Source organism: Ailuropoda melanoleuca, chromosome 5, assembly GCF_002007445.2.
Source record: "Ailuropoda melanoleuca isolate Jingjing chromosome 5, ASM200744v2, whole genome shotgun sequence".
Lineage (NCBI taxonomy): Eukaryota > Metazoa > Chordata > Mammalia > Carnivora > Ursidae > Ailuropoda > Ailuropoda melanoleuca.
The window spans coordinates 77,880,144-77,907,014 of record NC_048222.1 but is presented as its reverse complement, the minus strand read 5'-3'; the positions used below and the strand labels follow the sequence as shown (position 1 = coordinate 77,907,014).

Genomic DNA, 26,871 nt, shown 5'->3' with positions numbered 1-26,871 from the left:
AAATATCCAACGAGGCTTCATTATTCTTATTTTACTTGCATACCTCAAGACAACATTTTTAATAGGTTTATTAAGATATAATTTACATACCATAAATTTCACCCATTGAAAGTGCACAGGTTAATATTTTTAAAGTATGCTTATCCAGTTGTACAACCAAAACAATAATGTAACTTTAAAACATTTTTTATCACTCTTTCCCCAAAACTTCTCCATTGTTCCTCAGCTCCTATTCCTCAGCTCCAGGCAACCACTAATCTACTTGGTCTCTAAAATGTGCCTATTTGTGGATTTTTACATAAATAGAATCATACAATAAGTATTTTTTTGTGACTGGCTTCTTTCACTTTTCATAACAATCTAGTTTTATATTATTTGACCTCAATAATCTGTCTCTGATGATAAAATGTTATCCTTGGTTTCCTTTATGAGTTTGAAGATTGGTTATAAATTTCCTGAGAGAAAATTTAGAAACTAGTTAGAGCAGGAGGGCTTTTCTCCACCACACAGGCTAATCCATTTTGCCAATATCAGTATACCAGATTGTGCAAGCATAAGCTTCAGAACAATGTGTGTCCATGGATCCCTAAATTGACATTGTCCAGGAGAATTTCTGGAAAAACAAACATTGCAAGTTACAAACAGAAGCCATCGAAAGAGAAGTATAGCTTACGTATTGATCAAATGTAGTTTAACAACTTAACCTTCCCCTCCTTGGAAAACTGGTAATTGAGAGTATTTAACATAAATGCATATAAATTTGTGTTTGGTGCTTGTACAGGGGACCCTTGCAAGACAGAGTCCTTAGGAAAAGCAAATAGGAACCTTACAGAGAAAGCAAATTTTCCCTTCTGCCCTTTTCCCCTCTTCTCGTGGGCGAGGTTTATCCTCTATACAGTTTGTTCAAATACTTGGAAATGAATTTAGGGCCCTCCCCCCAACTTCTGATTTTATAGCCAATAGGTGATGAGGTTTATTTGCATATTTCCAGTCACATAAGCAGCTGTGGAGTGGAAACAGTGTCAGACTCCATTCTTCCTCCTCCTCCTCAGAGGGAACCTGCCACTTCCAGCTGCCCTGACCTCCCTTTTAAAGGGCAACTTGCCCCACGCCGGACCTCAGCTCCAGCCTGCTCCCACCTCGGGCTCAGCTGGTCCATCACCCTGTCCGCGCTTCTGCTGGTGCCTTGTAGCTCCCCCAGAGAGACGCGCCCCTAGATGGAGAGCAAAGCACTGTTCCTGGTGGCCCTCGGCATGTGGCTCCAGAGTCTGACCGCCACCCGCGGAGGGGTGGCCGCCGCCGACAGTAAGTTTTGCCCGTAGACTCCCCTCCACCCTCAGACTCCGCTTTGGCCACTTCCACACGTTATGATGTTGGAAGGAGGAAGTTCAAAGGGGCTGCAGATGCGCACCGGAGACTTTCCTAGACTGAGAGTCAACGGGCTGGGATCCGGGAGGCATAGGGAGAGAATTCCCCCTCTGATCTCCTTGGAGCCGTTCCCGCGCTGTCCCTTCCAATCTGGCCGAGGCAGTGTTTCCGGGTCCTTAGACTCGGAGAGGAAGAGTAGGGGGCAGCTCGAGGGGCGGGACGAGAGAGATCAGAGGAAGGGCATTTAAGGCAGTGATCGGCAGTGACTTCCTCCCTCGAGGACCCTGGAATGAAAGGCACGCGGGTCAAGGTGACCCTGGCGCGGCCGCAACCGCGGCTCAGCCCTCGCCTATGGGAGCGCGGATAGAGAGTGGACCCTTCTCTTAGAGAAGCCGACCCGACGGGGTGCGGACGGGGGCGGGGAGGAGGCGATGTCCGCATCTCGGGAGCACTGGCCACTCGCTCTCGGCGTCTACACGGTGGCGGGGGACTGGGACGCGTGGCGCGGAGCTCCGCGGACGCAGCTTCCTGTACGCGTTCCGGGTCCGGGAAGCTCTCCAGCTTCCATTCTTGCACGCGCCGCTTTTCTTAGCACCCAGAAAACCTAGCGAAGGGCTGCCTTCCTAAAAACATGGCGCAGAGGCCAGCAGTCTGTGGCGCCGGCTTGGGAGTTACACGGTTTGCGTTCGGCTACTCTTGGAGTCCTCCGGTTTGAGTCCCGCTCCGACGCCCAGCCTCGCTGAGTCCACCAGCACGTGGGGCTTCCGGAAGCCGCCGCGTGAACCCCAGTCACTGCCCCGGCGCCGCCGGCTGCACTCGTCGCGGTTAAGGCATTACAGGAGAGATGCGAACAGGGGCAGTCCTCCTACCTGGAACCGTGCTTGGTTCACTGAACATACAACAGCAATCAAAAGGCAACTGAAGCAAATCATAAAAGCAGGCAACATTTTCTTCTCCATTTGTGGTGAAATTGCAGTTAAGGCAGTGTCGCTTGGATGTGCTTGGTTCAAGTTATATTCGAGTTTGTCCACGACTTTGCAGCTGAAAGTTTATTTCAGCGGTGGTTGTAAAAGAACATTTTTGTTAAATTTATTTTAAAAATGTAGATTTCATCAAGTCTGATTGGATAAAAAAAACCAATATCTGGAGGTTCAGTAAAAAAAAGTCTTAAATATCTTACATAGTGACATGTTCCCCTCCATTTTTTTTTTTAAATTTATTTTGAGAGAGGGAAGGGGAGAGAGAGAGAGCACGTGTGAGCTCGCACAAGGCAGGGAGGGGGGAGAAGGAGAGGGAGAGGGAGAAGCAGACTCCTGGATCATGACCTGAGCTAAGGCAGAGGCTTAACGAATGGAGCTACCCAGGAGCCCCTGTTTTTACTGGCTTCTTAGGAGTTCAGGACCGTAAATTCCTGGTCTAGTTAGTGTCACCTTTCTGGGTTTAGATTCCTCAACTCAAAAATAAGGAGTTCAGGCCACACTCAAAATTCTCTTAGTCTCCTCTAATTCATACTCTTCGATTTAAATGGACGCTTTGCCGATCGATGAATTAAATTGGATTTTAACCAATGCATGCTTTAGCTAGCTGTAAATGTATCAAGGGAGCAATCTTTTTTTAAATAATTTAAAACTTTTTTTAAAAAAGATTTAATTTATTTATTTGACAGAGAGAGAGAGACAGCCAGGGAGAGAGGGAACACAAGCAGGGGGAGTGGGAGAGGAAGAAGCAGGCTTCCAGTGGAGGAGCCTGACGTGGTCCTCGATTCCAGAACGCCGGAATCACGCCCTGAGCCGAAGGCAGACGCTTAAGGACTGAGCCACCCAGGCACCCCTAAACTTTTTGTTTTTTAAGAGAGACTGAGCCTGAGGACGAGGAGAGAATGAGAATGAATCCTAAACAGGCTTCACACCCAGCCTGGGCTCCATCTCCAAAGCCTGAGACCTTAACCTGAGCCAAAATCAAAAGTTAGATGCACAAGGGACTTAACCACCTAGGCGCCCCTAAGGAGGAATCATTTTTAGGTAGACTTGAAATTAATCCCTCCTTTCCTTCCCTCCTACTCTCACTCCACCACTCCCTCCCTTTATATTATGCTTCTCCCATCACAGCAAATTTCCAACCCTTTTCTCCTCCAGATGAATTCATCTAGGAATACAACAATTTCAGAGGCAAGAGTTATGAGTGTGAGAGCATGGTAAACAACATCACTCTGGACTCTGACTTTACTTATTCTGGATTTTTTTTTCCCTAAGAAGGATGTGAGGCTAGGAGGCGCTTACTGCCCTTAGGCTCTTTGTTCTTGAAGCCACGTCAGTCTGCAGGGCCTCGTTAGGAAACTAGAAGAGCTAGACAAGGAGCCTATGGATCAGTACTCAGTAGCTGCAATTCTATTTGACCTGCCATAGTGAATTTCCAGGCTAACATCTAAGTTAAATGTGATGGGTGATGACAGCAAAATAGCTGATACCATTTGCAAATGGAGCAGAACTCAGCACTGGTGTGATTGATTAATAGTAGTATTGAAAAGTGAGTGCCAGACACAGGGGTAGAGTTACAATGGAAAATTTTCACTTTCTTTCAGGTTAGTGTAGTGTATTTTTAGCTTAACCTTCCTTCTTTGCTTTGTTCGAGGAGGAGAAATTGAGCTATATAGTTTACTGCTTCTCTTTTATGAATATTTTTTCTATAAAAATGAAAAGCAAATCTGCTCATTAAATAAGTCAAGAGCATTGTCTACATTGAAATATCTGAAAAGACCAATCAATTCAGTCAGATAGGATATTGATTTTTTTCCTCATCAAACTTTTTTTGTTCTCACCCAATCAGTCTGGTTTTTGGCATTCTGTAGAAGCTGCGTGCATCAGGAAGTATGACCGTCAATTTCAGAGAGAAGGTAAATTATTGATGAAGTCCTTTAGGTATGTGTGTGGTGGGGTAGAAACTTCAAGGAGAACTGCATCATAATTGAGCTTTTGTACCTTGTCTTCATATGCACACTAATCCTGTTCATCTGATAATTGTGAGATGACTTTAGCTTTCCTGGGATGCTTAATGTCCCTTCTTTTCAGAACAACAATAATGTATCCCTATAAATTTACCTTTGAAGCGCTTTGATCTCTCAACCTAATTTCATCTCTGTGAGTTATTATCCACATTAAGTAAATTCCTTGTCTTTGTTTATACACTTAGAATTTTAGCTACTTAATAATTTAGAAATAAAGATTATATAGTCAAGAAATGCATTAACTTGTAACTTACCCCAAATCTTACCTTAGTGCTGAATAATGACATATCTGATGGGAACCAACCAGTTGGTGTGGTGATGCTGATATGATAAGTTGAATTCAGGATGGAAGCTCTTAAGAAGGAATACACCTTAGGCAGCCTCCCTTCCGCTAATTTAAGGTAGCTTTAATTTATAAGGGGACCTGATAAAAAAGATTCTTATCCCCTTAAAGAAGATAAATCCAAAGTCATTAATACCATTTTCATGTATGGAAAACAATAATTCCCTTAGTAACAATTGAGTCTGATCAGTTCATCTGCCAGCCAAGAGCAATCCCAGTGTATATACTGGGACAACTAAACATATTGACTGACCCACATCAGTTGTGTGAGAAAGTGAAGCTTGGGAAATACATTCATCTTTAGGATGCTGAGATGCTCTTACACCAGTAGTGTGAAAATTTCTATCAGAATACCAAAGAGAAGGAAAGACTGACTGTAATCGCTAATAACATTTATGATTTCATATATAGAACTGACATAGAATTGAAAATGTCTCGTAGCATATAGAGTGGTGCTGTCTTCCTGTCAAATGCTTCATTATGCTTTCTATAACTTAAAATGAAAAAAGAATTTCCCTGAGAAGTGAAATAAAAATCTCCAAATACGAATTTGTTTGAGAATGGTGAATTTCCTATTTTTTTACTTAGAAGCTATGTACCCAACAGGAAATGTTAGTTGTGGAAAATTGGACCTCTCAATGGGCTATGCAGATAATCTGTACAGGAGCTCTGATTTTTTTTTTTTTGAGAGGGAACCTTCAAGGCCTGAGAGCAGAATCAGATTAAATATTTACAATATTTTTTTTCTACTATCAGGCAAATAATGAGACCACCAGAGTACTTCCTGGTTAGAAAGGAAAAGGAAGACCTACATCTTCAAGTAAGATGGAAGGCAGAGTGTGTTTTTGAGGGGTCAGTGGCTTTCAAGTGCAATTTTACTATATGAAAATGAAAAAAAAAACACCCTTACGTATCAATAGTTTACCACAGCTGTTATTTGGGTAAATTATTTTGGAATGTTCAGGTGCTAGAAATGTGTGTGTGTGTGTGTGATCAACTTGTCACTTATAATGAATTACTTAGCAAGTAGCCACAATATTGCTTAAGGAGTTTTAGAAAGTAATTAAAATGTTGACCAGTGCTCAGCCTGATTTGAATTCCTGTACATTCACTATACTATATCATTCTTATTTTCACTTTTTGGCCTGGCTTTTGCAATATTATTTGAAATTTTAGATTTTCAGCATTTGAATTGTGAAAAGAGGAAGTTTAGATTAAGAAATTAGACGGACCAATTATTTATCTTCTGAGTGTTAAATAGGGAAATCTAAAAACTACAAATTATTACCTTATAGTAAATAGTTTTTAATTTTTTTACATGTTAAGAAATTAAATAATTTCCCCTAATATAACTTCCCTTTGACTTGCTCACTTTGTGTAAAAATTTGACTTTATTTGAAATACAATTTACTTCAAGCATTCACTGTATAATTATTAAATGAAGATTTATCAAAATTTAGATTTATTGTCAAGAGGGTCAAAAGGTTGGTTGAAGTTTTATTTCTCTCCTTATTCACTTTGGGGTTGACTATGAAGAGTCAAAGTGGATTCTTTCCCAAATCTGCTTTGCTGTAGTTTTTAAAGCTTTGACTTTGTGTGAAAGACTGCAAAGACAAGGAATATTGGAAAAGAAATATTTGCAAAAAGAATTAACCAGTTCAGGGACTCCTGGATGGCTCAGTCAGTTAAGCATCTGCCTTTGGCTCAGTTCATGACCCCAGGGTCCTGGGATTGAGCCCTGTGTCTGGCTCCCTGCTCAGTGGGGAGTCTGCTTCTCCCTCTCCCTCTGCTGCTTCCCCTGCTTATGCGCTCTCGTGCTCTCACTGTCAAATAAATAAATAAAAATCTTTAAAAAAATGAATTAACCAGTTCACACATAGCACAGGTATTTCTGAACAAACCACTGAATGATTTTTTAAAACATTTTTTAACTGATGTACCTTGCTATGGGGGTGGGAATAATTTTATACAAAAATTTACTTGGGCTTCCAGCTTTTGTAATTGCTAACATTTAAAAAAATTATGCTAGTGAAAAGGAAACAGGCTTTCCTCAAGCCTATTATATAATATTTTGGGAAAACATTTCTTTGTTGTAACCAGAGATTGAAAGAGGATGAAATAATATATGAAATAAGTGGGACTTCACAATGCAAGAGCCATAAGCCGATGTTCTTTGGGAGAATGAGTTTTGAATTATAACCAAAAGACCTGGATTCTGGTCTCTGTCAACTTTGATCACCAATGGAGAGTTAGTCATTCTCTTTCAATCTATATATATTTAAAAAAAATAGAAACAAAAATAGCATTGGTGGTAGTTGCTTATAAACCTAAAACATACCATTCCAGCAAATAAAACAAACAACCCTCCAATTAGCCACTTATCCAATTTTTCCTTTTCAGGAATTACAGGAGGAAGAGAGTTTATAGATATTGAAAGTAAATTTGCTCTAAGGACCCCTGAAGACACAGCTGAGGATACTTGCCACCTCATTCCTGGAGTGACAGAATCTGTGGCTAACTGCCACTTCAACCACAGCAGCAAAACCTTTGTGGTGATTCATGGCTGGACGGTAAGACGGTCTCTTTAGGAAGGAGCCAATTGGGGTAGACCAGGCGTCCTGCCTGACTGACTTGCTATCATTGTTGGGAAACCTGTGATGAGTCTCCATATCCTGTATGGAGATTGTTTTCCAGTGGCTTGTTTTCCAATGGCTTTACTTTAAACTTGAGTGCAGGCAATTCTGGCTTGGGGTGGGGATTGTGGAATCTAAAATCATGGGTTCATGAGTACTTCCTCCAGGTAGTGCCATCCTTCATTTTACCATGGTACCTAGTTGGTGCTCTCGAACCAGACATTCTTGTGAGGTGGGAAAACAAGGCTTTGCTCAACTACAGAGCAGAATGTAGGTTGTCATTTTAGGAAACCAGTGGAAACCTGGCACAATCCTGATTCATGCAGCACATCACCAAAGGTCCTTTCCTAAGGGAAAACCTGTCAGAGAGAGGAGGGGATTGGAGTGGAGTGGGGAAATAGTGATTTTGGTTCTGGCTTTGCCATTCTCCAACTCTGTGATGTGATTGACGCTACTTCTCATCTCTGGGCCTCAGTTGACTGAGGTGTAAGACAAAGAGGTTAGACTCTACTTCAGAATTCTCCAGTTGTAAACTTTAGGGAACTTTTCTAGAGATGAAAGAGGGTTAGCCAGGGAAGTATCATGCAAAATGATTAGAAAAAGTGAAAACTGTGGTTACTTTTACTTTTTCTTTTAAAGAATAAGAACAGGTGATGGGGATGAAGGAGTGCCCTTATTGTGATAAGCACCAGATGTTGTATGGAAATGTTGAATCACTAAATTTTACATGTGAAACTGTGTGTAACTAACTGGAATTTAAATAAAAACTTCTAAAAGAGAAAAAAAAGTATATGATTAAAGTAGTGCCTTCTAAGTATGCCAGACAGTCACTTTCCATGGTGGAGTTCTTAGCTACTTCAGTTGGTAATATTTTAAAACCCTAGTGAGCAGATTTCATTTTTTATATGAAAAGGACTTTTTTAAGATGGGAAGTTAAAGAGAAATAGTACTGCCATTATGTCAGAGCTAATAGATACTAAATAAATTTTAATGAGATAAATTAGAGAATGATTGATAGACTTCTAGTCTCGATTTCTTTTCCTGTGTAACTTAAGTGCCTTTCTTATTAACACTCCAGGACAATTGCTATAACTTTTATGGAGATGAAGGCGACTACTAACAGAATTTACATGGATGTTTCTTCAAAAAAGTCTATTTACTAGAGTTAACATAATAAATTATATATCTTATGATAAAAATAAATATTCAAATTCTTAACATAGATGTTTTTACATTTTAAGAGATTTAAATAAGAGGAAGTAATCATTGGTAGTTTTAGAGACATTTTGTTTGTACACAGAACATTAAATACTTTTCAAAAAAGTATAGTAAGCTTAATAAACATTTTATATGACAGAATAAATTAAATATCTCAGACATCTCAATCTTATTCCTAAGAGAACTGATACTTGAGGAATTTTTCAAAAGCATAGTTCCTTCTCATGCAAAGATGACATGACTAACCCAGTCTCAGTAGATAGTGCCAATTTTATCATTGGTCCTCCTGCCCACTAAGCCCACCATAATCTTCACATTGTGTATCTTGACATTTTGAGAGCCTGAGCTTGGAGGCCAGGCCACTAGTTGTGAAACTGAGTTTCATCATAAAGAGCTGTTTAGCCTATGCGATAACTAATCCAGCCACACTGGGTAACTGATCTCAGCTTATCTCAGTGGACTGTCTGGCTGGTTCAGTTGGACCACCTGGAAGTGGCCAGAAGGGCTTCAGTTCAGCTGTGTGTCTGAGAATCAAAGATTTTAAAAATTTGTGGTGATTTAAGGAACCTCAGGAAAAAAAACTAGTAAATAATACCTTTTTAGAATTAAAGAAGGTGAGTACTTGGATTTTCCACCCCTTTGTTGTTCAGGGCTACTAACAGCAGTATTTTATGTCAAATTAAAAAAAAAAGGATTAGAATAGTTTTTAGGCAGTTAATAAAAGTATCAGTCACTGTAGGAGTAAGTTGGGTTACTTACTCTTTCACAGTTTGCCTAACCTGGAAACATTGATAATGATGAAAAAATTATAATAGGGGCTTAGAGCAAACAAGATTTTTTGCCTTATCTGAGGTAAACCATTTAGCAACTCAAGGTCATAGGACAAAGGGAAGTGAAGAAGTTCTGTGGCTTTGCCGTGGAAAATCCGAAAGAATGCTTAGCATGTAGTGTGCGTAGAACACATCCCAGAAGGCAGTTTAGACACAGCTGTCCTGGAGCTTTGCCACCTGCTTAGGTTTCATAGAGCAGAGTGTTAAGTACAGAATTCTCATTGTGGTAGGAGGTCCTCATGCCTGGCTGAAAGAAGGAGTGGTTAACATTGCATTCTGAAGAACTGACATCATCCTCTCTTGAAAGGCAAAGGGTGGCAAACCCCAACATCTAAGAGAGGAGAAGAGGAGACAGGACCAATTCATCAGGGTTTGGGGCTTGGTGGAGTTCTGACTTGTTCCCTCAATGACCCAGGCTGCACATAGACTTTTTAAAGCAACCTCTAGCTGAGACAGATTCAAAGAAGGTTTAAATGAGTTTCTAATGGACTAATATCACCTTTATACCTTTTCTTTTTTTCTCTTCATACTAGAAATGGCAATAGATTTAGAGCTGGTATTACATCACTGCAAATAGATTGGGAATCAAAATGGTTACAAGAAGACATTTATGAGGTGGCAGGTAACCAAGATCATCTGAACTCAAACCCTTTGTTTTATTGGTGGCCTACAAGGTTAAAACAGTGCTTGCGTTCATAGAAGTAATTATTGGAATAGCTGGGAACCTGAGTTCCAGGTTTGCTTTTTCCTTCCACAGAGCACAACAGTGAGATGAAAAAGTGTGCAGTTGTTAGTGTCAGGAGTGAAGTGAGATCTCACGTTTTGATAGTTTTAGTCTAGAAAATAAACTAAATAAAATGGAAGCATAAATCGGAAAGAATCCACTATATAAGATCAAAATTCCAAATGAAGTCCCTTGATTTGATAATTCATGACTCCTATTTTTGTTACTGGAATTAATCTAAGAAGAATATAGGTTTTATAGGTCTCCCCTGACAAGCTACCTTAAAAATGTATTTGAGAACCTTCTTTGTTGAGTACATATTTAAGTAACCTTTATTGTGCCTACAACATAATTTTCTCTCAGGTCATAGTAGGGTGGGGAGATTTGGGGATTTGAATCAGGTTACTGCTATGTTCGAAGATGATACACAATTTTACAATCTGCAGTGTTTAAGTGTGTTTCAATTATTTTAAAGTATGCACCTTTGCAAAGGTGTCCAATGTCCTCTCTGGAAATGTAAATTAAAATTTTACATAAATAGAATTAACCTGAGAACTCTTACAGTTCTTTTGACTTTGAATTTGGGAGCCTTTTAAAAATAAGAAGCAAAGAATTACAGTTGGAAGTCTCCTTATCTCCAAACAGGGCCAATCTAATAATTTGGGAATTGTGACTATTAAATCTCATTAATTTCCACTCTGATAATTAAGAATTGGAGAGAATTATAAAAAAAAAATCTAAACCAAAGCTGATCATTTGCTTATGTATTAACAAAGAGATTGCTAAATGAATTTACCTTCTGTTAGGATTAGTATGTTTGAAACTATTTTTTTCATTAGCACATCAAATGTTTTATATAAATGACTCTCTATAAGAAAAAAAAAAGTGCATTCACATCCTCCAAAATAATATGGTTGGGAAAAATTTATAGCCTAATTGCAAGTAATTAAATTAAATATATTTTGAAATAGTCTATAATTCTGCTGCAGAATTTTAACTTATTCAGATTGATCTTTTATATAAATTATTGGTTTTACAGAATTTATAAAACAAGTTTTTAAAAATTGGTAGTGCAAACCTAATCTGCCACTCCTCAGTTCAACATATTCCTTCTTTGGCATACTCAAATTTGCCTCAGTAGAGGCAGGCACAAGTCTCTGAATATGCTTTTGCATGGTTTGGGTTATCTTTCTGAGCCACTGGGCTTCCTTTCAGGTTTGTTTGTTCATTTTCTTTCCACTTAATGTAGGTGTATTAGGCTGACATACCTATAATACGTTGCAGGTGGGTATTTTAGGAAAGCTTGTATCATCCTCCTCAGGTGACAGGAATGTATGAGAACTGGGTGCCAAAACTTGTGGCTGCCCTGTACAAGAGGGAACCAGACTCCAATGTCATTGTGGTGGACTGGCTGTTGCGGGCCCAGCAGCATTATCCAGTGTCTGCAGGGTACACCAAGCTGGTGGGAAAAGATGTGGCCAAGTTCATCAACTGGATGGCGGTAAGACTGGGGGAAGAAGACTTATGTGTCCAAAACTAGCCTCTTTGCTAGTACTGAACAAAATGGTGGTCTTGATTCCTTTTCACTTAAATATAAATATTTTCTGGGGCAACTCAAATCTTCAGAATAAGCACAGGCATTTTTTAGCCAGAAAGCAGCATGGTGATAAGAATGATAAAACTGTAAAGTCAAGGCATAGTCCTGCCCTGCCATATCCTTTGATATTCTCATAGTGAATAGATCTGGTGAGACCAAGAACTAAGTGGGCAGAGCAGACAAAAGCTTTTTATTTCAGGACAGAAGGAAGATGTCATGTTTAGCCAAATCCTTCTCTACCACTTGGCTGGCACATGGAAATCCTGTCCTGCATTTGACCCATTAAAATACCAATCTTTTTCGTGAAAAGATTAATACTACCCATTCCATAGTGTAGATTAAAGATCCAGGTTTTTGTTGAGGGTTAGATAGACAGATTTGAGCTAGGAAGAAAATGGCAGGGAAGGTCTGTAGACTATGAGGTGGCTACGGGTCAGGAGTTCTGATTTAGCTTCCACTTTATCCACTTGTATTCTCTGATGGCATCCTCTGAAAATTACCTTTGAAAAGTATCTTAGGGTTGGCTGAAAGAAAGTTAATACTCTGACAGGGCCAAATTATTTAAGCCAGATACTTGAAGATAAAAAATAATCTCTGTTTATTAGACTGGTCATTAAAAGATAAAAGTTCTTTTCTTCACCCTTTTGCTTATCAGGAAAGTGAACCTGGGCAAATTACATCACCTGCCTGAGCCTCAGACTTCTCATCGGTTGAATAAAGAGGCTGGACCATATGTATCTATGGTTCTTTCTCCCTGTAATATTTCCCAGGTTTAAGTCATTTTCTGGCTAACCTTAAAGAATAAAGTGATGTAGGGTATTTAGAGTAGGGAATAATGGGTTAAAGTTAAATATATATTTAATATATTTGTGTGTATTTACATATAGCTTATCTACATATAGTTTACATATATCTACATATATCTACATATAAATATGTAGCTACACACGTACATTCATACATATATTTTCAGATCTGTGGAAATTCAGATTTCCATACACTTCGATTTCAGATGGATGGGAAAACTTTCTAACTTCAATATGTTTTTATTTTTTTTATTTTTTATTTTTTTTTTAAAGATTTTTTTATTTATTCGGCAGAGATAGAGACAGCCAGCGAGAGAGGGAACACAAACAGGGGGAGTGGGAGAGAAAGAAGCAGGCTCATAGCGGAAGAGCCTGATGTGGGGCTCGATCCCAGAACGCTGGGATCACGCCCTGAGCCCAAGGCAGACGCTTAATCGCTGTGCCACCCAGGCGCCCCTAACTTCAATATGTTTTTAAAGAAAGAGAAAATCTCAACACTATAGAGTGATCTAGAACACAAAATTAAAATAAGTAGTGTTTAATTTTCAGCATTGCCTGTATTTCAAAAACAATACTTACATATTTTTTTCCTTTTAGCTTTGATCTTTTGTACAGAACTGTAAGAACCCCTTTTTCTTTTTCTCTTCCAAAGGAGGAATTTCACTATCCTCTGGACAATGTCCATCTCTTGGGATACAGCCTTGGAGCCCACGCTGCTGGCATTGCAGGAAGTCTGACCAATAAGAAGGTCAATAGAATTACTGGTAAGAAAGCAGTGCCAGTAGTCTTATCACAGAAGAGTTGAGATGCCTGGCATTCTGAAAGAGAATCAGAATGTCTGTCATATATCCATATGTGTCTGGTGTTCCTTTGTGTTTGCCCAGCAAACACAGCAAATTATCTCATGGGAGGGCTTTTTTTTTTTTTTCTGGAGTAGGATAAAATATGGACCCTTGCTCTACTGGGCTTACTTCCTACTGTTAGAAGAGAAGTAGAGCAGAGTTAAGCACAGAGAGCTCAGTGGAGTCCCTGGGAAGCTCATTCCCCTCCTCCCTCTGCTCTGTGCTTTGGTGATGTATTGCATGTATGTCATCTCTCACATCAGTGAGAAAAAAGGCCAAACTAGAGGCTATTTGGAAAAAGGAAGACAGTCAACCAGGGCATTCAAATGATGAACAATCGAATGCTAAGGTGACACTAATGGAAGCTAAAACAAATGGGAATTTAAAAATCTGTGAAGCCTCTTTATTTATTTATTTATTTATTTATTGCATTAAGGCCTAGATCCAGCTGGACCTAACTTTGAATATGCAGAAGCTCCAAGTCGCCTTTCTCCCGATGATGCAGATTTTGTAGACGTCTTACACACATTCACCAGAGGGTCGCCTGGCCGAAGTATTGGAATCCAGAAACCAGTAGGACATGTTGACATTTATCCTAATGGAGGCACTTTTCAACCTGGATGTAACATTGGGGAAGCTATCCGTGTGATTGCAGAGAGAGGCCTTGGAGGTAAATATGATTTAGAAGTTAATTAAATGTTGGGGCGCCTGGGTGACTCAGTCATTAAGTGTCTGCCTTCCGCCCAGGGCATGATCCCAGGGTCCTGGGATCGAGCCCCATATCGGGCTCCTCTGCTGGGAGCCTGCTTCTTCCTCTCCCACTCCCCCTGCTTGTGTCCCTCTCTCTCTGGCTATCTCTCTGTCAAATAAATAAATAAAATCTTTAAAAAAAGAAGTTAATTAAATGTAAGTTTCACACTTAATTCTTATTGATCTAGTCTCCTACCCATTCCCCACAAATATGTAGATTTAATATACACACTTAATCAAGAAATGTTTCTGAAGAAGCTATCATATTCAGCACGATCACCTTTACAGCCTTAGTACTGCCTTTGGTCAGACAGACAGATATGTTTTCTTTTATGTATTGTATTGTAGACTACACTAAGTACTGAGCTTCCAGAAATAAAAGAAGAGAAAGGTGAGAGCTACACAAGAAACCTCCATTGTGTTGGATAATAGCAGCATAAAATGATAATGAGCCACATGTTGTTATACTTTGAATATGTTTGTGAAACCATAAGAGTTATTGTTAATTAGTCCAAATTTCTTTTGTCAATCTTTTAAAGAGATGTACAAATAAGAAACAAATCAAGGGCTCTTGGGTGGCTCAGTCTGTTAAGCATCTGACTCTTGGTTTTGGCTCGGGTCATGATCTCATGCGTCATGAGATCCAGCCCTGAGTGAGGCTCTGCCCTCAGTGGGGAGCCTGCTTAAAGATTCTTTCCCTCTGCCCGTCCCCTCACTCATGCGCATGTGTTCTCTCTCTTCCTAGCTCTCTCTAAAATAAATAAATAAATCTTTAAAAAAATAAAATAAATCACTATTCTCTAACAATAAATATTCCAAAATTTAAAGAAGATATAATTTAATATTATCTCAATGTTTACTTCAATAATCATGTTCGTGTTAAATTTATAATTTGTTTTAAGGGATCTTTTCATCCTTTGTGGGCAATGGAACCTACCTATAGTCAATATGCTCAGGTTTTTTGTGCATATGTTATAGAAATTACAGCTTAATATTACTATTTTCAATAGTTATAAAAGCTTATGGTAAGAGGTACACTTTTATTACATTGCTAATTATTTCTGTGGTTCATTTGATGTAAAAATTGTTAGTGAGACAACCTCCAATTATACATAATATCTATGATAAAATACTATTCAGTTAACAATTCTGCCTTTTATGATGTTTCTAGAAGCATGTAGAAATGTCTTATGTTTTCAATATAAGAGAAGGATGTGACAAACTGGGGGAAATCAACTTCTACCTTGATTGTCTCTTATTATGCCTTCATAAACATACATAAGACAGCAGAAAAGGCAAAAGTTCTCTGAAAATTTGCAATTTTGACACTCAGAAAGAGATGAGAAACTGCCACCAAAAATACCTCCTTAAATAGGACTTACACTCAAGCAGTCATAGGACTAGATCCTTAGGTAATTTTATTCTGAAACTTGTTCAGACATACAGGATGAAACACTCATTGTGGACACCCATGGAGTTGAATTTTCTTTGTGCCTCATTTTCCCCAGATGTGGACCAGCTAGTGAAGTGTTCCCATGAGCGCTCCATTCATCTCTTTATTGACTCTCTGTTGAATGAAGAAAATCCAAGCAAGGCCTACCGGTGCAATTCAAAGGAAGCCTTTGAGAAAGGGCTCTGCCTGAGTTGCAGAAAGAACCGTTGCAACAACTTGGGCTATGAGATCAATAAGGTCAGAGCCAAAAGAAGCAGCAAAATGTACCTGAAGACTCGCTCTCAGATGCCTTACAAAGGTAGGTGGAGGATGTTGTGAATAAAGAAAATAAATTCCATCCTATTTCTTATTGCTCATTGCATCACATGTATTGCGTCTGTCCATTGTAACAGAGGTAGCGAAATGGTATTACTAAACCCTGAACCCTCACTTGTATTTCCGTTGGTGGAGAGGGAGTTACCACTCGTCCATTTAACTGAAGCTCCCAATTCCCATTGCCAGTAAGGCCCAGGGCGCAACTTGCACTACCCTATGCAGCAGCCTTGCTTTCCACCCTCCTCTGCCATTATGACCACTCGCATGGGCCAGCCCATTAGTACCAGGCTGTGAGCTAATTTGAAACCATCCATCTTTCCAGGGTCAGCAGGCTAATGGGCCAACTCCAGCCCATCGCCTGCTTTTGTAAAGAAAGTTTTATTAGAAAACAGCCACACACATTCATTTTTGTGTTGACTAAGTTCTTTTGTGCTACTGCAGCAGAGTTAAGTAGTTGGGACAAAGACTGTATGGCCCACAAAGCCTAAATTATTGCTATCTGGCCCTTCACAGAAAAGAGTACCCACTCCTAAAGTTTGCTTTAAGTGAGGGCAAAAACTACCTGTATTTTAAAATTCAGCTATTTCTGGGAGGGAAGAATATACCAGACCTCAAAATATTTCCATTTTGTCATGAATTTGTACGCAGTTGAATTTCAGACATGTTTAGAGCAAGATTTATAGGGATTGAAGGGAAATGAGAGGAGATACCAAGGAAATCTGGCAAGAGGAACTAAGACCAGAAAAGCTAACTTATGTGGAGTCCAGGTGGAAGTCTGAGGGAAAGGATGAGAATTGAAGTACAGTTTTCCAAGGTTAAGTATATCTGACGGAGGCAACTATTTGTAAGGTGGTTTGTTAGAACCTCTATAGTGGTGTATTTGGTGGCCCCAAGGTTTGGAGCAGCAATAATTCAAGGGAACCTTTTAAGCAATGAGGAAACCCTTAGTTTCTCTGACTTTTCAGAATGAGAAAGTATGTGTGAGGTATAGAGGAGACTGGAATTTTCTGAAGACTCATCCCCAGGCGTCCTGCTTGTTGCTATGCAGTGCTCCATCACTATTCTTGGGGATACTTCGGCAGTCTCCACTTCCCCTGCTCTGGTCTGTGGTGATGCCTGCAAGGGCTCCATTCAACCCCAAACTCTGTTTCTCTTCACCGTTAGTAGCTGTATGTTAAGCCTGCTGCTGTTCCTATCTCCTTAACCTCCCCCATCCCATTTACTCAGGGTTTTTAGTAGAGATGGCATTAGCAGGGAGGAAATGTAGAAGTTCAATTATCTGCTTCCAGAGGTTCTCCCTAATTACAGAACACTTTAGGAACTAGCAGTCTTTATGGCCTCACTGATGATTCAATGAATAAGTGATTGTGAGCCTGCTATAATACCTACTGTGTGCTAGATGGTGGGGGGATAAAGAGGATAAATGTGATCTTCTGACCTGAGGGAATTTACACATAGGGTAGGGAATCAGACATACCCATAAAACATGAAGAAACGGTCACATACAGTGTCCCATTAACAAATGCCAAATATGCTCTGTATAGAAAGTCGGGGACAAAGATGGCCAAGAAAGGGTAGAGTTCTTGGAGAAAGAATCATGGGTATTTCGGCTTCTCAATTTGATCTCCCTTGTGTCCCATCAAAGATGATTACTTTCTAGGACTACTTAACAATTCATATGCACCTGGGTTCCTCCTATCTGCTACAACCATACTTTCCTGAAAGGGAGTGGAATGCAAGGTCTGAAGTTTCTAGTAACAAACACTGTGCAGAAATGAAGAAATCTTTCCAAGCCACACTGGTAGTCATGTGTGAGCACTTCCTATTTAATGGATCAGAATTCTGTGGTTCTGAGTTGCCTGCTTATTTGGGGGTGGTGGTGTTTCCATAAAAACTGATCAGCACTTGTTCCAATTTTCTCCCTACAGTCTTCCATTACCAAGTAAAGATACATTTTTCCGGGACTGAGAGTGATACACAGACCAACCAGGCCTTTGAGATCTCTCTGTATGGCACTGTGGCTGAGAGTGAGAACATCCCTTTTACCCTGTGAGTAGCTGCAGGGCATTACTGCCAGCATGTGGGTTGATCATGGTAGTGTTACCTGCTATAACCATTGGTCTTTAGAGCAGAAGACAAGTAGAANTGAGTAGCTGCAGGGCATTACTGCCAGCATGTGGGTTGATCATGGTAGTGTTACCTGCTATAACCATTGGTCCTTAGAGCAGAAGATGAGTAGAACACTTGGAAAAGAAATAGTCATCAGATTTTTTAAAAAAGCTTTATGGCAAAAGATATTCATTACATTGGTACATATAATAGCATGGATTAGAAACAAAATGAGTACCCAACATTGAGGCAGTGGTTAAAGTTTAAAGTCAATGAAATCAATCTAGCTTCTTTTTTTTAATGATAATTTTTTATTATATTATGTTAGTCACCATACAGTACATACCTGGTTTCTGATGTAAAGTTAGATGATTCATTAGTTGCGTATAACACCCAGTGCACCATGCAATATGTGCCCTCCTTACTGCCCATCACCAGCCTATCCCATTCCCCCACCCCCCTCCCCTCTGAAGCCCTCAGTTTGTTCCCCAGAGTCTATAGTCTCTTATGGTTCATTCCCCCTTCTGTTTACCCCCCTTCATTCTTCCCTTTCTTCTACCGATATTCCTACTTCTTATGTTCCATAGATGAGAGAAACCATATGATAATTGTCTTTCTCTGCTTGACTTATTTCACTTAGCATTATCTCCTCCAGTGCCGTCCATGTTGCAGCAAATGTTGAGAATTCGTTCTTTCTGATAGCTGAGTAATATTCCATTGTATATATGGACCACAGCTTCTTAATCCAGTCATCTGTTGAAGGGNCATCTATTGAAGGGCATCTCGGCTCCTTCCACGATTTAGCTATTGTGGACAATGCTGCTATGAACATTGGGGTGCATATGGCCCTTCTCTTCACTCCGCCTATATCTTTGGGGTAAATACCCAGTAGTGGAATTGCTGGATCACAGGGTAGCTCTATTTTTAACTTTTTAAGGGCTCCACACTGTTTTCCAAAGTGGCTGTACCAACTTGCATTCCCACCAACAATGTAGGAGGGATCCCCTTTCTCCACATACTCTCCAACATCTGTTGTTTCTTGCCTTGTCAATATTTGCCATTCTAACTGGTGTAAGGTGGTATCTCAATGTCGTTTTGATTTGAATTTCCCTGATGGCTAATGATTTTGAACATTTTTTCTTGTGTCTGTTAGCCATTTGTATGTCTTCATTGGAAAAGTGTCTGTTCATATCTTCTGCCCATTTTTTTGATTTATTTGTTTCCCGTGTATTGAGTTTGAGAAGTTCTTTGTAGATCTTGGATACTTATCTTTTATCTGTAGTGTCATTTGCAAATATCTTCTCCCATTCCATGGGCTGCCTCTTCGTTTTTTTGACTGTTTCCTTGGCTTTACAGAAGATTTTTATGTTGATGAGGTCCCACGAGTTCATTTTTTCTTTTGTTTCTCTTGCCTTTGGAGATGTGTCATGAAAAAAGTTGCTGTGGCCGATGTCAAAGAGGTTGCTTCTAAAAACTGTAATTATAGAAAACTAGGTAAAACATGGCAAGAAATGGAAAGTAAAATATGAAGTAAAGAAAGAATAGAGAATTATATGTATCTTATGACTTTGACAAAGTAAACATGTTCACATAGCAATATAGATTGAAAGGGGATATATGAAAATGAATATAAATGTCTCTGAATGATTGATTTATGGATTTTTTTCTTAAGAGTTGTATTAAATAGTTCATATTGTTAGTGTAAAAGTTAGAATAGATTAAAAGGGTGTAGATATCTTTTAAAATACCCTGAATGCCATTGATCTTCATCTTGAGTATTTTGTTGGACATTGTTTGCATTTTTAAAATATCTCCCAAACAATAAAGCTATTTGTATCTTGGGAGGAAGAAAAATGAGAAAAATATAAAACTTGTTTCCAGAACTAACCAAATACGCTGATTTTTGCTTCAGGTCTGAAGTTTCTGCGAATAAGACATACTCCTTTCTAATTTACACGGAGGTGGATATTGGGGAACTGCTAATGTTGAAACTCAAATGGAAGAGTGATTCATACTTCAGCTGGTCAGACTGGTGGAGCAGCCCTGGCTTTGCTATTGAGAAGATCAGAGTAAAAGCAGGAGAGACTCAAAAAAAGTAATTACATTTATTTTTCTCCATTCGCTTTAGACTCACTGCGTCCTTACCTAGGGATGAGTATGGGTGGAACTTTAGTAAGCTTTTTCTTTGAGACTATATCAACTAGATAATAATACCTATAATTTTGGGGAGGAGTGTTCTTTTATTATCATACTAATGAAGTAATAGTATTTCTGAATTTCATGGAAAGAAACTATAAGCCCTTAATTGATCACAATTATTGAGAGCTGAGATTTTAAGTTGAGGATCTCAGCTTCTCATTTAGCACTGTTTCTTGCAAGCACAAAACAGTTATGGAAAGAATCTCAGAGATGTTACTTTGACATTCAAAGATTAAAATCAGCTGTTCGAGAAGAATGAGAAGGTAATCTCATTCTATCTCCCACCCCACCTCACGTATATCTATAAATTAATTGCATAGAGACCCCCATAGGATTTAAGACTTTTATACTAAATATACAGGGATTTTGCAAACTATAGTGTGCCATTGTTGTTAATAAAAACGACTGTTTAAATTAGGATTGATAATTTTTTTCTCTTTGGTCATTTTCTTTTATAACAAAACAAAAACAAATAAAAAACAGGTTGTGGATGGAGAGGCTATGCAGAGCATTTGTTTCTCTAACAGGCCAGTTGAAGGATGGTTTGTGAATTCCCTAATGCAGAAAGGAGGAAGTGGTAAAGTTGATCTTGTATCACCTCGTGGTGAAAGCTTTGTGATTTTAAGGCTGCTCCAAGCTATTTATATGCCTGTCTAAACTGATTAACTCTATTGTTGAACAGTGGGTTAGGCCCTCAAATAACTCTCTGGTTCAGATGTGTTGCTGACCAGAATGGCCTGACTTTAAACAGTTTATTGGAAATATCAAAGTAATGAATCCTAGTGATCGGGTAGGATTTAAACAGCCCTGATCGAACCATATATTTTCAGTTATTTCTCTTTTCCCATATGACATGTTCACATTCATTTTCTTCTATAGGGTAATCTTCTGTTCCAGGGAGAAAGTATCTCATCTGCAGAAAGGAAAGGCATCTGTGGTATTTGTGAAATGCCATGACAAGTCTCTGAATAACAAGTCTGGCTGGTGAGCATCAGGGGCTGAAGTTCCTTGGGTATCCTGAGCTTGCACTTAGGGACACTGCTGCATACGTCGCTCTTCATCCCGTAACTAAAGACTTGCACTGATTCTTGTGGCGAGAATCTTCAGGTGCTCTTTCTTAGCCCTTCCATATACACATTGGCCTGGCCCATTTGTTTTTGGCAGTACTTCCTCTTTTTTTCATTCTCTTTCTGTTCTATATTTTCCTTTTGCACTGCCACAAAATCTTTACTGCTGCTTTTTTCTGTACTGAATCCCTGCTACCTTTACGGAGCCTGTGTGCAGAGTGTACAACACAATAGTCGTCATTGTGACTGTGGGCATAGCCGTTCCAGGGGAGCAAAACATCAGCGGCAGCACATAGTCCTTCTTGGTGCCCCAGGTGGCAGCCAACTCCAGGACAGAGAGCCAAAAAGGGGAAGTTACCAAGCCTCCATCTCAAAATCCCCAAGGATGTGGAGATAATGGAGTTAGAATTTAGGAGATGATCTTCTTTTCCGTCTCAAAACAATACCCTGGCTCTTTTCTACCAACCTTTAAGACTAATCCATATGGCAGCTGTCAGCTAAATCTTTCCAGATCAATACTAAGTGGAGATTAAGCATGTGACCCTCTCTCTCCCCTCCTAAATTCTCACATTATCTCACTTTTATTTCTCTACTCATTCCCCTGCCAGATACCAAGTTCTAATGGGTTACAAGTATAAAGGAGAAAAGCTTAGATCATGTCATACAAGCCAGGGAAACAAGAAACAATGGGAAAGGCTGGTACAACATCATCCAGAAATAGAAAAAATAATTGCTTCTGGTTTGTCTTCTGGTTTGTCTTCTCTCAGTTACATTTATAGACAAAAGTACAGAATAAGAGTTGCCTAATCAGAAAAGCATATTAAAGACCCTATGTGAAATATCTCTATTATTTTAAATTTCTATTTTATGTTGTAATTTATCCATGGATAATTATGAATTATGGATAAATTAGGAAAAATAGGCAAAAATAAAATCACTGTGACTCTATCCCCCAGGGCTAACTCCCAATTAACATTTAAATTTATATTCTTTCAGACCTTCTCAACGCATATATAATATTAATATTTTTCATTTTTTACAAAAAATGGAATTATGACATACACTTTGAACAATAAGATTGAAGCCATCTGATTAAAAACATTAATGTGGGAGCACTCAAGATAAATTTAAAATGGAAAATAGTTGATGGTATTGAGCCAGAATAACTGAATTTTTATCTAAGTGGAGACTATTCTACTCAGAGGTTCATTGCTTTGTTTTCCCTCCTCACAAATCTGAGATAATTTCATATTTGCTTCAACTTTTAGAAGTGACTCCTCTGTGAAGTTTTATACATGCATTTATGTCACATACAAACATACACAAACGCTTGTACACCTACATTTTCCCCAAATCATCCACAACTTTAAATCTATATGTGAATGTAAAAAGAAAACCTGAAAATTTAGGAAATATCTCCAGCTTTTTTAAAAGTATTTCTGTTCATATTATTTATGTAAGTCATAATCATTTACCTGAGAAAGTCTAGTGATACATTCCTTGTCTGATTATAGGATTACTGAGACCACAGATATTTAGGTGGCTTTTCCTTATACATCTGAACTTTACCTAGGAATTATGAATCAGACTAATAACTTTCTGCAGTTTCTCTCTTCTGTCACTAAATTAATCAAAAGTTCTCTGTCTCTTATCTTCTGATATAACTCTTTAGAGGACTCATATCACAAGAAAAGAAAAGAATCAGGCATTTCATTTGACAAGTTTTAGAATTAAGAAGTCTTCTTAAATCATATTTTCTTTGAAATAATTTGGTTCAGTCTTCTGAAAATGATAGTCCTTATTGGAACATGGCTAAGTAGATCTTAGAGTGTCTTTCATTCCCCCAAGCCTGCCTTTATCCATTTCTGATTCGTTATCCACATATCCCCTGGGTATATACTCACAACCTTTGTCCTGAACTTCCAGTTGAATAACTTTTTCATCATGAAGGTGGGAGGGGAGAGCGTTGTAAAACACTAAGCAAATAACAAATTGCCCTTCCTCTACTTTTTCTCAGAACCTGGGCAAATCTGCAGAAGGAAGAGCAGCACATGAATTCCATGAAGAATGAAATAACTTTTACAAAAGATGCCCAGTGCTTTGGGTGTTTCAAAGAGAATTTTCCTGAGTATTAATCCCTAATCAGTAATTAATTAGTTACTTTAGGATACAGTCTCAAATACTCAAAAAAGCGACTAATTCAATTTGAGGAATATAGTGGCCAAATAGTACATCTTCCAACATTAAAAGATCGCAGATTTGAAAATCACTGTTCTGCCCTTTGAGAAAGAAATAAGAACCAATTTGGCTCATGGTAATGTAATAAGCCTTCTTTATCTGGTGAGTTTAACCATAGCTTAAAATTGAGTAGAATCTCATTTTTTAATTGAAGTCTGCATTTTCTGGACTGATACCGTCTCAAAGTTTTCTCCAAGTCTGAATATAGAAAATAAAAAAAAAAAAATTTTTTTGGTGACATGAGTTGGACCCATTTACTTACTAGTCAAGACACCTGACTTTTTTGGAATGGTTCTTCTCTTGCCATTGGGTGCTGTGTTGTCCAGGAGTTAACCAGGGACTAGTGACTTAGAGAGAGGAATAGAAAATGAAGTTGATAAATCACTGAAACTCTAAACCCTCCCTGCAGCTGGTTGCATCATTGCTAAGTTACAAATTAAAAGAGATATAAAATTTAGACCAGTTCAGTTTTAATAAGCTTTAATCTCTACCTGCTGTTTGCTTCAAGATTATATTTTAACATTGCTTTCTATGTTGGTGTTTTAAATGAGCCTGTTATTGTCAGCTGACACATAATTTTAACTATGGGGAAAGAAAATGATACCACAGTTTCATTAATCAGATTTCTGAAATTATATTCATCAATTTGAAGTCATTTAATATCTCATAGGCACTGTTCAATTTTAGGTTTATCTCAGTCATGCTTCAATCATTCTTTGAGCATGTCTCTTTCTTCCGTGGTTTTAGTAAGAAAATATGTACTCAAGGTCAAATTTTACATCATGCAAACCCTATAAATTTTACACAAGGGCCATTGTTACTAAGAGGTGAAAAAGTATATATCCATAAACAGTGCTTAAAACCAAATTGGAAAATTAAAAGAATCCTCAATTGCCATAGCCACATGAAATGCCATGAGAGGTGTTATTTTTAACTAGTCAAGAGTGAGCGAACAGATAAATATATCTATTTATAAACTAGATAACATATTTTCAGAATGATCTTCTATATATTAATGTAAATTGATAAGGAAGTAAAATGTCTCGAAGATTATTGCTGGGAATCCAAGCTGTGAACATGTGTAGCTATCTAAACATATTACTCACATATGAAGCCCCACATGTACATTTGTTATTCAGCATAGCTTGGAAAATAAATAATCAAGAGATACAGTATTAGGACATATTGGACTAGAAATTATTCCAGAGGTGCCAGAACCTCAGCCTTTCATTTCAGAAATATGGTTATACCTATACAAAGTATGATGAATGCTGTGATTGTGAGCCAACTTGGAATGAATTTTCTCTAAAAATAAAATATTGTGAGATTTGTTGTTGTCATCCCCCTTTATTGCTAATTCATTAATTTTCTGGATTTGGGTTTTGAACAGGGTGTGTAAACTTGAGAAAATATGGATCCAATCAGTGTATGGTCCTAGGAACTGTGGCTTCTACAGACTTCATTATATATATATTAGCAATGCTTTGGCTTTAAATGTTATTTATTAGCTGTAAATATATGTGTGTATGACTAAAGGGAAATTGTATATTGGAAAGGTTGTGGCTAACTGCATTTATAGACATGTGGTGCCAACTTTGTACATGTCTTTGTCAATGACAGTCTCACTGGGCCAACTTACTCTGGTGAAATAATACCATAAAGTAGACTTTTTTTTAAAGAAAAATTAACTATGTTAAGAAATGGAATCTGCTTTTAATAAAATTGACAAAATTTTATTAACACTAAGTCATTATTTTGTATTGTTTTAGTTCCCTAAAAATATATTTATTCTTAGGGCAAATTCATTCAGCACATTTTTACTGAGTAAAATTACTCTACTTGGTAAAAAATATAGCTTCTAAAAATTACAATGCACATTATATTTTATTTTTATATTTACATTTGTACAAAGCCTTAGAAATCCTTTAACTATAAAGGGAAGTAATACAGATTTTTTCCTAAATAAAATGCGCAGAATTTTCCCTGCTTGCACCTACTTTTTCACTAGTAAAATATTAAATTAATATAAAAAATTCTGACCATTTTCTAGAATACATTGTCTTTATTTCTGAGGTCTAATTGCTACTCATGAAGTGAGTTTGTGCAATAAAATTATCTATTTGATGTGGGAAGCTGCATTTTTTAGAACTTTTCTTTGGGAAAAGAACAACATAGCCATACATGCAACTAAGTAGAGATTGCGTCTTAGTAGTCAGAAAGAATTTCATACAGAAAACAATTGTTTCAGTGGCCACTGACCCAAAACTTCACTGTTAGTTGGGTATAGGGTCTTCTGGTCTGGGGTCCCCTTGACAGGAAGAGACTCCTCAGTTTAAACTTTGCTCACTGTCCATCAATGCCTGTTGAAATAATCAAAAAGACAAATAATAACAGGAGTTGGCAAGGCTGTAGAGAAATGTGAACCTGCATGTATTGCTGATGGGAATGTAAAACAGTGTGGACACTCTGGAAAACAATTTGGCAGTGTTTCCAAAAGTTGATTATAGAGTTTAACCCATTTGACCCAGTGATTCCACTACAAGGTATATACCCAAGAGGAATGAAACATATCCACAAAGATTTGACAAAATGTTCATAGCAGCATTATTCATAAGAGCCCCAAAGTGGAAACAACCCAAATGTCCATCAACTGGTAAAGACCTAACGAAAATGTGGTATGTTCATGCAAAGGAATATTATTGAAAATTAAAGGAATGAACTGTTGATATCTGCTATAACATGGATGTACCTCAAACACTTTTGCTATATGAAAGGACCAGATGCAAAAGGCTACATATTGTATGAATCCATTTGTATGAAATTTCCAGAAAAGGCAAATTTATAGAGAAAAAAGTAGATTTAGTTGTTGCCTGGGGATAAGAGTTGGAAGAAAATTAATTACAAATGAATATAAGGGATCTTTTGGGGATGAAGAAAATTAGATTGTGGTGATGATTGCACAACTCTGTACTTTACTAAAAAATTATATTGTACACTTAATAAAATGGGTGACTTTTATGGCATGCCTCAATAAAGGTCTTAAAAATGTGGGGATAGACACAATCACATTACATATCTGACCTATGAAAACTATAATTTGGAGACTGTGCCACCTTGCCTCTACAGGAGGAATCTGCACTGTTTATCTACTATCCTCTAACACAGCCTTGTGTATCCCAGGGCCTAACACATGGCAGTTTGTCATACGTGAATGCTACCATAACCTTGTTCTATTAAAAAATGTCTTCTTTTATATATGCAACTGATAAATCACTAAATTCTACCTCTGAAAATTTATAGCAATACAGGCCCATCCCAAGAAACAAGAAAAATCTCAAATAAACAATCTAACCTTACACCTAAAGAACTAGGGGA

General features: G+C 38.2%; 1 protein-coding gene across 1 annotated transcript; it reads left to right on the top strand.

The window, feature by feature from the left end:
* The first annotated feature begins 1,004 nt into the window (after positions 1-1,004).
* On the top strand, positions 1,005-25,232 carry LPL (lipoprotein lipase). The gene is made up of 10 exons (XM_002930721.4): positions 1,005-1,305; positions 7,116-7,285; positions 11,442-11,621; positions 13,176-13,287; positions 13,802-14,035; positions 15,624-15,866; positions 17,812-17,932; positions 19,905-20,087; positions 21,071-21,175; positions 23,276-25,232. Coding segments are annotated over exons 1-10 (1,437 nt in total). The 5' UTR covers positions 1,005-1,217; the 3' UTR covers positions 23,277-25,232.
* The last annotated feature ends 1,639 nt before the right edge of the window (positions 25,233-26,871 follow it).

What these genes read in the sequence shown, in the direction of transcription:
- LPL (XM_002930721.4), top strand. Translation starts at nt 1,218, where the DNA reads ATGGAGAGCAAAGCACTGTTCCTGGTGGCCCTCGGCATGTGGCTCCAG. An exon ending in AGGGGTGGCCGCCGCCGACA is followed by an intron (nt 1,306 to 7,115) that starts GTAAGTTTTGCC and finishes TTTCCTTTTCAG; the next exon opens with GAATTACAGGAGGAAGAGAG. An exon ending in TGCAGAGAGAGGCCTTGGAG is followed by an intron (nt 14,036 to 15,623) that starts GTAAATATGATT and finishes CATTTTCCCCAG; the next exon opens with ATGTGGACCAGCTAGTGAAG.